The following is a 15,351-nucleotide window of genomic DNA, read 5'->3' on the forward strand; positions in this document are numbered from 1 at the left end:
CCAGTTTGTATGTGAACGGTGAGCACTAGATACTCTCCAGTTTGTAGGTGAATGGTGAGCTCTAGATACTCCCCAGTTTGTAAGTGAATGGTGAGCACTAGATACTCTCCAGTTTGTAGGTGAATAGTGAGCACTAGATACTCTCTAGTTTGTAGGTGAATGGTGAGCTCTAGATTCTCTCCAGTTTGTAGATGAATGGTGAGCACTTTCGTCACTCCCTGTCTGCGTTATGCCCTTCCTACCTTTCTGCTTTCTGTTTTTTATCCCTCCTGTGACTCCTGCTTTCCTTTTGGTTCATTTTGCACCCTCCATCAGGCCCACAGGCACCCTGACGCCCCCTCCCCCCACAGCCCTAACCCATCATGTATAGCCTGTATTTTAAAACATTTAAAAAAACAGATTATTAAAGATCGTCAGTAGATATACTCTTTCACACATACACATATGCTGACAGATACTCTCTCCCTCTCTCTCTCTCTCAAACACACACCCAAACTCACTTTCTATTTGAGATATTGTTGCAGAATACCTGTCATGAAAGACACTTTGTCAAGGAAAACAGATACGCAATTTGATCTAGTAACGGCACTCAAGATTGAATGCAATACAGATTGGAACTGGATCTAGCATAAAAACAACAGCAGACATATGAAAAATGGCCCAGCACGCTCTATACTGGCATCTCCACATTACAAAGGGGATGGAATATCAAATTGCCATCATTGCATTTATCTAATCAATTTATCTCTTTCTTTCTCTTGTTATTCTCAGTTTCCCAGGTTTTACATGGGGGGGGGGGGGGGGTAAGGAAAGATATTGCTCACATGCTGTAAGCCATTTAGTTTTCTCTGATGCAAAAAACTTTATTTGCTGTACATGTGCATTGACAGAAACATATTGTGTCCATACACATGGCCATGGAGAATAAAAAATGCACAGATGTTTGCAGATGTTTATATCAAACATTCAGTGTTGGAAGCATTCAATCATTTGTTGTAATAAGTGATTTTGCATCAGAAATTACATTTCAACTAATTACATTTAGATAGACATCATTTAGCAATCATGAAGCTACTAGTCATGGAAAGGAACTGGGCTTCTTACTGTGACTGTTAGAATGAAACAAATCCAAATTGGACTAATTGTGGGATTGATTACCCAGGCTATGTCTCAATGTTTTTTAAAGTAAAAAGCATGAAGACCAATGACTTGAATTTATTAATGGCATCTTCAATTTTCCCAATGTCCATGTACTGTCAAGGCATATGCTCACTGGCAACATTAATTGGCACTTCGGCTTTAAGTACACATAACACTATAGAGTACATTGTGTACCATACCATAATAATACACCATTCACATATTACCTCCATACGTTACACTGCAGCTAAATACAATTGTCATTCATTTTTATATATCATTTCATACACAGTTCGGTTTTGTGAAAGAGAGTGACAACCGCATTCGACACCTGAAGTCACTGCCTGGAAATTTTAGGGATTGACTACCAAATTTGAGTGTGGACGTGGTTGGTCTGAGTAGCGTGTACCAGAACCGCACTGGACAATTAGTCATGCGTGAAGTACAGTCTACACAAAGCACAGGTACGTCGGTTACAGTTAGTAAATACATGACAACGACCAACGTATGACGTCTCTGTCGGCAGTGGTTTGTCTTGAGGAGATACATAAACTCACTCCTCCATTATTCTAAATTTTCAAATAAATTAAGTATACTTTCTAAACATGCCGTGACAGACGCCAAATTGCGATGTAGTAAAAGTTGTTATGATTACAGATGATATTGATATCTACAGCTGTCACAAGATCTGGTTAGGAGAATGACTCCTGTGAGCTCACTTTACTGTGCTCTGCTGTAGTGTGCACAAAACACAACACAATTCACTCTCAAAAATGAATAGAGTTGTTACTCACAAAAACAGCGTGGACGTAGCCATAGCCTGCTTGAGAAAATGACAATGCAGACATAAATGCCAATCTCTCAATGTCTGTAGTCTCTATTTTAGGCTATATATATATATATATATCACTATACTCTTCCAAACATCTGTCACATTCTCTCAGTGTCAGACCACCACACTACCTTTGCCTCACACAGGATTGCTCTATTTCTCTTTCATGTCTTTTCTTCTAGAGAATGTTTCTCACCCCATATCTTTCCTACTCCGCTCATTGTATCCCTTCATAGTTTTACCCACCTGCTTGTGGCAAATGAGTTCTGTCTGCTGCCTCCATACCTCCATAAGGCCCAGCAGATTGACAAACTCAAGTTTAAAAAACACAAATTAATTGTTTAAGACGAGCACCAGTTGTCACTTATAAATATAACTATGCTAATCTTGTGACCTTCCTTTGAGTGCTTTGAACGTAGGTATGCGGAATTAGACAACGGTTATGTCTGTGGTTTTTCTTTTCATGCTAGGAATTCCATTGGAGCCTGGTTGAAGCGGGCCAGGACTTCGGGTGAATACGGCATCAAAAACAGCTATAACTAGAACTGTTATTATGAGGTGAGACGGTGATCAACAAGTTAACGTGAAAATAAGATCTAAGCAATCTAAGTCCAGTAACTTTGTCTGATCTTATCCCAAGTTAATGAACTGGATAACCTTCAGCACGTGAGGTCACACATAGAATACAACAATGTAAGGGTTATCATTCCACAAAATAATTGTGTATATCACTGAAACGGTCCCTTTCGTTTATGAAAACTAATAATCCCCGTTTTACCACACTGTAGCGCGCCCATTTAAATTAGTCAATCGGCCTTGAGCGCGCGCCTCTTGCCTGGCTGCTCAGGAATTCTGCAGTAAAGAAGGCGGGGCACATGCCCTCCTGGATTGGCCCATGTAACAAATTATTTTAAAATCACTGGTTAGTTGACATGTCAGTAAGAATGCTCGCAGACCATCTATTGGCGGAAGAAGTGGTTTATGGGAGGATCCCATTGGCAGCACATTTATGAGCTTCGCTCTGTTGGGGCGGTTCATCACACACACCCACCGGCGCTTCTTCCACAGGCGGAGTGGTGCGCAGAGGAAAAGGGGGTTCTACGGCAGCTGGCGGTACAGCGGAGGGAGACGAAATCCAAAAAAAACTAGGCAGTGCGGCTCGTAGTCTGAACGTTTCGTTGCAATTGTCACAGACCAGCGAGTGAGATACCTACATCCTCGCTGGCTGTACTCCCTGTGATTATTATATCATATTAATACCACACACATTTTTTAAATGTAATACACCCTCCCAGAGGTGTTCAATGAAAAATACATAATCTTTTAATACATCCCCTTTCCGATTCTGACTCAAAGCTTAGACAAACCATCTATTTCATGCATTTATTTTTCTACCCATTCTGTTAGACTTATCGTTGCAAGTAAGTGAAAACAGGTATTTCCAAAGTAACTAAGAAATTGCACATTTTTCTGGTTTCAACATTCTTACCAGTTATTCTGATCAAATTAAACCTCGAGCCGTTCCATCACCTGAAGGGATCCGAGTGACTGCGCCAAAATGGGGGTAAGACCGAATTTTTAAATTTTGTGTTTGAAATAAAAAAATGTGACTGGCTAACGTTACCGTTTTCTGCAAACATACGGAATAAACGTGTTACTTATATTCCATCTGCTCACTACCTTGTGCCGTTTGTGAAACAGTTCATCTATAGAATGTTTTTGTCAGAATGACATTGACGCCAGGTCAGATTTATTTTTGGTTGGCTGGCGATGAAAAATAGGATACTCAAAAATGCCCTGCAATGGAAGCTATGGCATTTCAATACATTATTGTTCTACGGTAGGAAATAAGAAAAAAATACAGATTTTCTTATGTTTTACATATGATCTTCTCCTTTCTCGGTATTTGTTTTATCACGAGGCGCGATGTGGCTGGCTATGTTAGACTGATACTAGATATTGGAAAATCGTTGTGGTATATGTGGTGTGATGCTGCCCTGTTCGAAATTGCGTCAGGTCTGTGTGACTGCGATGCTCCAGCGCCAGTCTGCCTATCTAACCCATGCGTCATAATGCGGTTACTGGAGAAAAAAGAGAACCATCCAAATTTTTTTACTTAGTTTGCAAAATATTCAGGCTCGATCATTGTTTGCATTTTATACCCCAGTAGATTTAAACATCTGTACCAGATCCTGGAGAAGGCTGGGATGCTTAAGTAACGAGGTTCTGATTTCTTGGTTGAGTGAAGGTGCACAACCCAGATAGCTAGCTACACACTGCGTCAAATCCAAGCACAACCATGAAAAATTCACACCACCTAATTTACTCGACATATCGGGCCATGGCACGTAAACAGAGCAGCAATATATTTGTAATGGAAAATGTTTGTATGTTCAGGACACTGTTCACAGATGATGATTTCTAAATGGATTGTGCGTCCAGTTGTGCAACCGTGTTGTGTGCGTTGATAGTGTCGTGTGTTTCTGCCTAGTATGAACTGATGCCATGACAGGGCGAAAAGCGACGCACTTTTGCCTTAATTTCTGATGCATGAGGGGGGATGGAATGTCAGTAGCTATGATTCAGCCTGTCCATTTTGGTGCACTTGCCTTCACGCGAATGACCTATCGGAGCCGTTTTCCCAAAATGAACGTCTTGGGTGCGCCGAACTGGGAAACCCTTTAGACCATGAAAATATTGTTAGAAAGGCGAAACGGAGTTGGACTATCCGCCACAGACACTGCGTCAAAATGGATGCTTGGTTCCCCATAATTTCCACGTTTAGAGGCTTTATCATAAGCATAGGCATGTTTCCAACACATGCATGCACGCAATGCAGTCATACATATTGACTCAGCATACTGATATTGTACGGGATCTAGAAATTTCATTTTCATATTTTTGTAGGATAGATAGTATCCTCCAAGTATATTTCACTACGACCACCTCCATTTAGAATGTAATAACTAGGTGACTATATTTAACCTTTAAGTTCGTGACTTGCAGTCCTTTATAGCGTAACCATACTATAATTTTATAATAAGGAACATACATTCTATATGGGGCATTTCCATTCCGGTAATATGCATTTTCATGACCCTGTCATTCAAAGCGGTGCCTATGGTACTGTGGGGTCCTGCGGTTGTCAAAGTGGAAATCGCGCACAACTTAGCGACTGCGTCAAATAGGGGGCGAGGCCTGCAGAGTGGAAATTCTCGAGCTCGTGGCTTGATAGGTGGACGCTGCTCCATGAGGAGAGAAACGGGGAGGAAGGCGACGGTTGGAACATTAGACTGGAAATCACCCCTCAGCCAACCTAAGCTGTGAAGCTTGTATTGCGCATGTTACTGTTCTGAGGTCAAAACGTCGGAGTTCCCCATTGGATCCAATGCAAGATCATGTGACTTTGAAGGAAAAATAAAATTTCCTAACTGGAATTTTGATACTCCATTTGCCCTTGATATTATGAACAGATTACGAAAATATATTTAATATAGTTTAGATCTCTAAGATAAGTAAATTTGTGTATTTCTTTTTCCAAATATTTTGTGTGCCAAGGCATAGATATTGCTTGTTGAAATGGCCGAAGTTGATGTGTAAATGACCTCTTAACAATATTTAATTCCATTCTTCGCTTGCAGGAAGGTAATGAGCTAAATAGCTTGCCAGCTTGTAAAAACCTACAGCATACAGTTAATTAGGCTAACGATGCCTATTTATGTTGCTATAATATTACAATGAGTTTGGAGGTTTAGAGGTTGGGGGCGAGGGGGGCACACACTATGTGGGTGGAGGCCTTCTTTCAACATTCTCATTGCCATGTAGCAGTGTTTCTGTGAGCTGTAGCGGCGATAGCTCACAGTAGCCTGTTTCGGTCCAGGGGATGCAACCAACCTCTGTCTGGCACAGTCTGCTGTGAGGGGATTGGCCAGCTCCTCGTACCATTCAGCTGCTTTGACTGTGTGCTTCTGGGCCGGCCCTGCAGAACGTTCTCTGGTGACGTTCGCACATAGACAGAGCTCTGACAGAATTAGGCTTCCTGATGGGTTCTTTGCTTTCAAATGATTTTTAACGTCAGTCGGGTCATTCAGCTGTGTTCTTGTGAAGGCACTACTGGTCTTTCTAGGACCTTGCGTGCAGCCACATCCAAAATATGACGCCGTTACGCCTTAATACTGATGCTTACTGGTTTTAGTTCTTAGTGATTTATCGACACTGTTTGGAACGTTCGGGGTGTGTGCAGACAAAATCATATTCAGAAATCATTCAGGCTGTTTTTCGAAATGAATGCAAGCCATGCAGTTCGCTAACCCGTTGCCGTTGCCATTGCACTCTGCCGTTTCAGAGCTGCTCTTATTTGAGTAGCTGAATCAAAATGACTGCACACGACCGTGTAACTGAGAGAGGCTGAAGGGAGTGGAGAGAGTGCCTAGGTCACTCTGCATAATGGCTCTCTGTCACTATTGGCGCCGCGATCAATGAGCTGTTTGTTCCTCGGCTGTGAGCTGTCATCGCTGTGACAGACAGACTCTGTGAGTGCAGGGGTGTGCGTTTTTTGTGGGGGTGGAGGCAGGGGAGGGTGTGGTGGTTGGGGGGGGGGAGGGGTTTAGATCTGGTGACCTGGAATGAAGACGTTTTCAGCAGAATTGTTGCCGTCGGTTACGGGGACGGATGCGTGTATAGGGAGGAAGTGGAGCCGCATGCGTGTTCGGGCGGGGCACCGCCTGCTTAAAACACGCTCTGCAGATTAATGCGTGTGAGCCGCTGAAATGGAGAAAGGCTCCTCCATTTAGATGACGAGTGTCTGGTTGTGTCGGCTAACAGAGTAAATGACATAAGCAAACAGAGCTCTCGAGCTGCCCCCTCCCAAGCACGCAGAGAGCCCAGCTCAGTGAGCTGCCTTCCAGAGCTTTCTAATGGAGAGGAGCAGGTGGCCATCTTTCCTACAGCGCCAGCTGTTTTTCTATATCAGACACGGGCTCCCCAGACAAGGCTTGCACCACACACACACACACACACACACGCACATACATGCACAATCAGATACACACACATGCATGCACACAGACATACACACACACACACACACATACGTGCACACACACACACACACGCACATACACACGCACAGGCACATACATGCACAATCAGTTACACACACACGCATGCTCACAAACATACACACACAAGCACACACCCAGGACAGCAAACAGATGTGAAAATGCACATACACTAACACACAAACACACACACATACACACGCACATAACACACACACGCAGCTCTCCAGGACCGTGTCTTCTCAGATATTAATATCAGCAAAGTTGGTTTGTACTGGAAGCCTGTCCGCTGTCCGGATGAAGGGATCACTGGGGGGAGACAGATGGGCGCGGAGAGAGTGAGTTGGCTATAGGGGTAATCCTTAAAATGGGGCAAAGGAGGGGGAGAAAGAGGGGTCTCAGATAACAATAAAGACGCTTGGAGAGGATTGGCTGAAAGTCACGAGCATTTCGGGCATCCTGACTGGATGTATTCTAAGGCAATGATGTGTGCTCCAGAGATGTTTTGACAGTACAGTGGTTAAGCCCCATTGTCTCAGTAGAGAACTTGAGGGATATCAGCTGACCGGCAGACAGCTTCAGCAAAGCAGTTGATGGTCTGTGTGGTGAACGGCTACATGTGCAGGTATTTACCTCTGGGCGAGAGAGCATGTTCAATGTGCGTATTTATGGGCATGCGAGCTGGCTGCGGAGACTCGCTGGGCATGTGCCAGTGTACGGCTGGGCACCTGCCGACTCTTGTTTTGGGGCCATGTGTGCCAGTGTTCACTGGGTTAATCCCACATTGGAGTAATCAGAGTTAATCCCTCCCCCTTCCCCTTCCCCACCCCCCTGCCCCACCTCCCCAGCCCTCGCCCATTCGTGGTGGGCGGTTTACCCTGGCCTGCCCGACAGATGGTCCTGTAGCTGTGAGGTCAGGCGCACTCACATCACAACATGCCATCACACTCTCAGACGCACACACACACGCGTGCACTCACACACACATGCTCCCAGCTCACCCTGTGCGGCGTGACCCACTCACGTGACTTAGACAGTGGATATGTGCCAATAGCCAGGCAGAGAGAGAGAGAGAGAGAGAGAGAGTTTGTGTGTTAGAGGGTGACAGTGATAGAACAGAGGAAGGAAGGGGTAAAGCGATACTGAGGGAGTGAGAGAGAGAGTGAGTGATGGAACAGAGGAGGTGTAAAGAGATACTAAGAGTGTGCTTTCATCCCATTTGCTTCCCAAACCTTTGACAAAAATAAATTTGTTCCTGCTTAAGGATGAGTTATGAAAATGTGAGGGCGGCAAGAACACCATTTTGCCCAAAATAGCTGAGATTACAGGGTGTTATAATGGTAGTTGTCAGGCTTTAAGTATATAGTTGGGTATTAATTGTTGAAGCCACCCTCTGGTTCTCATTTTTGATTGTTGGAACAGCTAACTAGTCATCCAGTTGTGAGTAATCAGCAAAGCCTTTCCATCATGCTGTCTCCTGGGAATTGTAGTCATTTGAGGCTTTGTTGCAGCCTGTCACCAGGCAGGCTGCATTTACTCATTTTTGTTGTAGGGCTGTGACAAATCAATTTTGAATTAATCTCTTTATAATGTGCAGCAAACTAATCTTCCAGGCAGGTTGTAGCACTGTTCGACATTGCGTCGTTGGAACTGGAATTGGGGCTATATTTAACAACTTACTCATTGTGCATTCACAATTTCAGTAAGATGTGGCTGTTTTGTAAAATAATACTTGATTGTTGACAATAGAATTATCGATTTCCAGAACAGTAGTGGGGATTATGCAATATATATGATGCAGACAATCTGAATAAAATCCAATTAAAATGAGATTACTGTTCCCTCGCACATATTACTTTTCTCTATCTCTAAGGTAAAAGTTGATGTTATTACTTTATTTGGCTGTGTCGCACACACACACACATGCACGCTCACATGCCTGCACACACACACACACACACAGAAACTGACACGTGGCAGAACCCCTCCTGAGAGTCCTCAATTGTGTTTGGTCTGTGTGCCTTGGTCCCTCTTCCCTTCTTCCCTCTTGAATAGCACATGAGAGGCCAGTTGCCCCCCAAGCAAACCAGACAGCTGCCCCCACCCACACAAACCGGCCCTTTTCAGTGGCCTCCACTTCAAAAATAAATGGAGGATAAATAATGTAAAAGTTCGAAAAGAATCAGAAGTAAAATCAGAAGAAAGGGTCCCCCTTTTCAGCCCGAGATGCAGGGAGCAGTTGCCTGGGGAAAGGGAACACTGTGTTCTGTAACAGCTGTTATACCTGCCAGCCTGCCGCAGTGCTCGCTGCTTCCTCACAGACAGTCGGCTGCCTCCTCCTCCTCCTCCTTCTCTGGCTCTCAGACTCTGCTTCTGCGAGTTTTGCTCCCATTATCTTCTGGAGTGCTCTTCAGAGGCTTCTCTCTGCGCAGGTGGCCATTTACACAGGTGGCCATTTACAGATTCACCTCACAGCAGGTGTATTTGGAGCCAGGCGAGAGTCAGGCACTTCCTGTTGGTGAATCTCTTCGGAGCCAGGCGAGAGTCAGGCACTTCCTGTTGGTGAATCTCTTCAGAGCCAGGCAAGAGTCAGGCACTTCCTGTTGGTGAATCTCTTCAGAGCCAGGCGAGAGTCAGGCACTTCCTGTTGGTGAATCTCTTCAGAGCCAGGCGAGAGTCAGGCACTTCCTGTTGGTGAATCTCTTTGGAGCCAGAAAAGAGTCAGGCCCTGCACCCAATAAATCTAGGTACGCAGTTCACCCAGTTAATCTCTTTTGAGTCAGACAGAAGTCAGGCTCTTTGCCCAGTGAATCTCTTTAACGTCAGGCAAGAGTACAGCTCTTTAGTGCGTTAGGTGAGAGTCAGGCACAGTGCCAGCTCAGTTTGATGATGACATAATTAAGATTTGAAGGAGAGGTCTAGGGGGAAATGGGAAAGACATCTTGGCTGCTCTCCATGGCAGCGGTTTGTGGTGAAGGGCCATTTGCCACATTAATACAACTTCTACTCACACTGACTCTGGATGGCTGCCAGTACAGAAGATCAGCTGTCTTCTCTTTGAAGCTCTTTGACCTTGAAGTCAATGTCAATGTTCAATGTGCTCCTTGAAAAAACTTGTAAGGGCAGTGCCCTCAACAAGAAAATAGCTGTAGACTTCAAGCAATGCAAGTACTAAATGACAAATTAAACACCGTTGATGTGACTAAACATACAAAGCTAAAACTCGCTTTACAATAATATTCACATTAGGATAACAAATGAACTAAACCATGATAAAATTGAGACCACCATGAATGCAAACATCCATTTCAGTTCATATTAAGTTCACATACTGTAGGTTTATATTGCCCTTTCAGGTACACTAAAGTTAAAAGGCAGGACGTGACCTGTAGCTTGCAAAAGCACTTTCAGGGTAGAACCCTGTGTCCCCAGTGAGTAAGCCAGTAGCAAGTAACATTCCTCTCTTCGCTGTCTTCTGAGGAAACGAAATGTCAGGGAAAAAAATCACTGGGGAAGCCTACCTCTTTGGGTCTAGACTTTTCCATCCCGGTTGGAACAGAACAACCCTGAGCAAAAGGGCAGCTTCTTTTCCCACAGAGTCACAAATTGAAGTTTCTAGACGTTGGCTTGAGAGGAGAGAGGAACCAGCTGGGAGGTCCTGACGGGCCCCGTGGTGATTGAGGAGCAACGGTGCGGCGTAAACAGGTCAATAAATGACCGTATCTTGGCTACTGTTACACGGTTACGGAGTTTATGTAAAATGTTGAATGTCAGCCTGTCCCTTCTGGGAGACTCTGGTCTGTAATTCCAGCTGTGTGCCTGTGCTGTTCCAGAAACAGTTCAATCAAAGGCTAAGCAAGGTTCAGAGCTTCACTGTCCTTCGCCTTTTACCAAAGGGGGGATCAAAGCTACCAAACCTTCTTCAACAAAGTTCAAGCCAAAAAGAATTAGATTTTTTTCTAAACTGTCACACACACTGATTCACACACATACACACACTATCACGCACATAAATCTAATGCACTAGTACACATAAACCCCCTCACACACAGATGCTTAGCACAGTGCAGTGCTTCCGTCATTGAAAGGACAGTGTGTATTATTCCCGATCTCATTAATCCACAGTGAAATCACAAACCCCAGATAAACTCGGCCCGAGAGAACATTCCGGAGTCCCCCGTCACTCTTGCCGCGTGGTTTGGTCGCAGTGTTTCCATGGTGACGTTCCAGTTGCGCGGATGGCCTTATCGACCAGGGGCATTAATCAGTGAATAACTTTGATTTGTTGCACGGGAGCATGGGGTGTCTGTGCCAGAGATCTGTGCTCTCTGGTGAACACAGTGTTTGCATGTTTTAAGAGGCTTATGTGCTTCCAGGCTGGCGTTTGCAGGCACCCCTTGTGGTTGTGGTCTGGCCATTCTTCATTCATGAACAGGGACCAGGCTTCCACACTGTGCGTTCATGTAGTTCAGGGCTGCCCAATCCTGTTCCAGGAGATCTACTGCCCTGTAGCTTTTCCCACCAATCCTAACCAAGCACAGATCATTCAACAGCTACAGATCTCATTGAGCAGAGAATTGGTAGAATCATGTGTGCCGAATTAGGGTTGAAATGAAAACCTACAGGACAGCAGATCTCCAGGAAGAGGATTGGGCTGTCCTGATATAGTTCATTCTCCCACGGTCTGGGGCAATCTCTGCAGTTTCACTGGTCATCTACATTACATTACGTTTGGCAGATGCTTTTATTAAATGTGATGTACACTAATTGCATACCGAAGGATAATATAGAACACAGGTCAGATAAGGTACAATTCTCATAGACTCTCAGTTATCCATAGCCATGAGCATCAAGTCTAGTTCACACAGTAAGCATTGGCTTAGTCATTAAAGTTACTGACTCACTCATTCCCATATTTATACATATACCCATGAATAGCGTTGCAAAATTCTGAGAATTTTCAAAATTCACGATTTTATGACACTAGTTGCTTTTTCTCTCTGGTCCTTTTTTCTCTTTGCCATCAATTAAAATACCCTCTTCAAGACAAATTCAAACTGGCTTAACGACTGTCTTTGTTTGCTCGTATTAAATTAACAAAAATTATTTTACCCTTTTCACTAAACACAAAATATTTAGTAAATTCTATACCAAATTGAAAATGTCTGAAATAAAATTCAGGTAAAAAAAAATAATAAATAACAAAAAAAATTCATGTTCATGGCAGGTGCAGCCTTTCCATTGTCCCTGCTCTGCTCTAAGCATAGCTGGGAGTTTCCCTCTTGACTCTCTGACTGATGTAATCACCATGTCCTTCGCTGTGTCACTGTCAGGCTGTGTGGTGGACTCCCCCGCACTTGGGCTGAAATGGTGTCTGCTCTTAGAGAGCCTGTCGCACACCTTTGTGTAGGTATTGCCAGAAAGAGACCGGTATCGCTCAGAGGCAGCTGCTGTTGGTGGAAGTTGCTGGAGGTGGCTGTTGGAAAGGTGGTGAAATAACATGATTTTGTTGTAATTTGCCCTTTTTTAATTGATCCTGACTGGGAATTGAGAATTTGTTAAAACATTAGGAAAAGTGGACCTGATCCAGACTGAGAATAGGCTACAGTGCCCATGTGCCCATGTGTGCAGGATGTAAAAAGAAGATCAGTTCCAGAAGTTTCTGACTTCATGCTGAAATTTTAAGAGGAAAATAGTGAAATTCATAAGAAGCTTACTATCTTACTGTTTGCACCTGCCGCCTGAAGGACATACAGGTCACTGTCACAGAAAAAAATAAAAAGGTTCTGGGTGGAATGTTACATAAATCAGCCCTCTAAGCAGCGTATGTCCTCCTCAGGTTCAGTCTTCAAATACATGCTGACATTATATGTCTTAGCGTGTGTAATATTTAGAGATTTGTGATGTTTTCATGAAAATAAGACATAAGTAGTACTTACTGACATCTTTTCCATGCACTTACTGCATACTGAGCCCACACCACCACTTGTCCCTTGTTCATGAGTGCCCTGTGGTTCTGAAGTGCATTATGGTGGATCACTGTACACCATTTCTGTAAGAAAGTGAGATATTTAATTGTGCTGATTTGCTCATTAATCTGTGTCAGAGCTTCTGAACTTATTGAGCCCCACACTGGTCTGTTTCCCCTGCTTGGCTGTAGCAAACAGGAGCCTCAGAACTCCTCCTACTGAATGATTAATTTAGAAAATTTAATTAAGGTCCTTGCGTGAGAAGGTGGCCAAAGCCTTTGGGGTTGGAGGGTTGCCATGGTGCAAGAACAGCGTCATCCCCGTGGGATGTCAGGTCTGAGAAATGGAAACTGGTGGTGGTGGCTGAGGGATGGATGAAGTGCTGTTATTCTGCAATGTCCTCCTAAAGGATGGGAGTAACCTTCTACATTTAATTACATTAGCGAGGATCTCAGGAAGAAATTGTGCCTGTCACAATGGATCGTGTCTATCTCAGATGTCAAACTGTACCAGAAAGTTTTGTCATGCTGATGTATGAACACACCCCTGCCAACACATGCATGTAAATCTCAGCTTCCTGGCTTAGCTCCTCAATGCTGTTGAATGGACTAGTGCCCTTTCCCACTGCAGCCCTTTGTTAGCCTCAGTTTCTCTGTCTGCATAAGAAACCTGGATTTAACCTAAGATGCAGTGATTCTTATATCAGATTTGTTAGGTCATGTGAGTTTTGCCAAATCTGAATTCCTTCCATTTCAGGTTTTGCTTTGGAAAGGCCTGAAAAAAAATCTTTAAAAAGAAAGCATGTTCTTGGAGACGTGCGCACATCCAGGCTTATGCCCTTTCCATTGTGATGTCATGCAGATAGTTGGAGGATAATCCAAAATCCCCTGTGGGGACCACCACTGTTCCATCATTTATGTGCTGCTACAACATATCAATCTGTTTGGATCATCTTTTTCTTTTGTGTTTTTTTATTGTATGGTTAGGCAAGCATTCACTAGATTTCACTGACAGTCCTGGGAGCCAGATTGTATTTGGTGTGTGGTCTTAGATTAAATTAAACATAGGACATACAGTGCTGTCCGAAGGTATTTGGACAGAAACACAATTTTTGTTGTTTTGGCACTGTACTCCAACACATTGGACTTTTTATACATAGCCCCCCATTTTGGGGAACCACAAGTATTTGGACAAATTAACATCATTTTAAAGCCATCATATTTAGTATTTGGTTGCAAATCCTTTGCCTTTAATGACTGTATGAAGTCTGTGACCCATAGACACCAAACGCTGGGTATCTTCCCTGGTGATGCTCTGTCAGGATTGTACTGCAGTCATCTTCAGTTCTTGTTTGTTTCTGGCCATTTTTTACTTCAGTCTCGTCTTCAGCAAGTGAAATTCATGTTCACTTGGATTCTTCTCAGGTGGTTAACTTGGCCAGTCAAGAACATTTTATTTTTCACCCTGAAAAGTGTGTTTGAGGACATTGTCATGCTTCAGGGTGTGGTACCATCCAATGAGTTTGAGGCATTTGGTCGGATCTGAGCAGATGTTCCTGTACATCATAAATGAAGATAAGTGAGCCAGTTCAGTGGTAGCCATACATGCCCAAGCCATAACACTACCTCAACCATGTTTCAAAGATGAAGGGGTGCTTTGGATTGTGAGCAGTTCCTTTCTTTCTCCCCATTTTTCTCTTTCCATCACTTTGGTACATGTTAATACTCATTTCATCTGTTCAAAAGAGTTTGTTCCAGAACTCTACAATTAAAAATGTTTTTTTTAGCAAACTTTTAGAACTCGACTGTTCTGTTCTTGAGGCCCATCAGTGGTTTGCATCTTGCAGTGATCCCTCTGAGATTATGCTGGTGTACACATCTATGCCTACATCCCAGAAAGTGTTCTTGATCTGTTTGACAGTTGAAAAGTTTATCTTCACAAATGAAAGTAGCCTGTTCTTCAGCCATACGCTACAGTGGTCTACCGGGTTGTTTGCTGTTGCTGAGCTCACCGGTGCGTTCTTGTGTTCTTAACAATGTACCAAACAGTTGATTTTGACATACCCAGTGTCTTGGATATGTTTCTCATCAATTTATTCAGATTTTTCTACCCCATGATGGGCTGCAGTACTGGTATTAACACTCCTTTGATCCTCATGTTGAGACAACAGTAACAGATTCCAAATGAAAATTCCACACCTAGAATGAACTCTAGGCCTTTGGCCAGCTTTCCTGTGTATGAACCAATGACGCATTTAAGTTTGGTCCTCCAAAATGGGTGGAATACATATAAAAACTGCTGCAAATTCTACATGGTTCACCCAATCTGGATTTAATTACCCTTACATTAA

General features: G+C 43.6%; 1 protein-coding gene across 1 annotated transcript in view; it reads left to right on the top strand.

Annotated features, from left to right (window-relative positions):
- The first annotated feature begins 3,004 nt into the window (after window positions 1-3,004).
- The window catches only part of LOC118234122 (sodium/potassium-transporting ATPase subunit alpha-3-like), a 35,104-nt gene continuing 22,757 nt past the window's right edge, over window positions 3,005-15,351 (top strand). Inside the window, exon 1 of the mRNA XM_035430470.1 lies at window positions 3,005-3,536. Coding sequence (XP_035286361.1) covers window positions 3,531-3,536 — 6 coding nt within the window. The 5' untranslated portion in view covers window positions 3,005-3,530. The remainder of the gene's footprint in view (window positions 3,537-15,351) is intronic.

This window comes from Anguilla anguilla, chromosome 8 (assembly GCF_013347855.1).
Source record: "Anguilla anguilla isolate fAngAng1 chromosome 8, fAngAng1.pri, whole genome shotgun sequence".
NCBI lineage: Eukaryota > Metazoa > Chordata > Actinopteri > Anguilliformes > Anguillidae > Anguilla > Anguilla anguilla.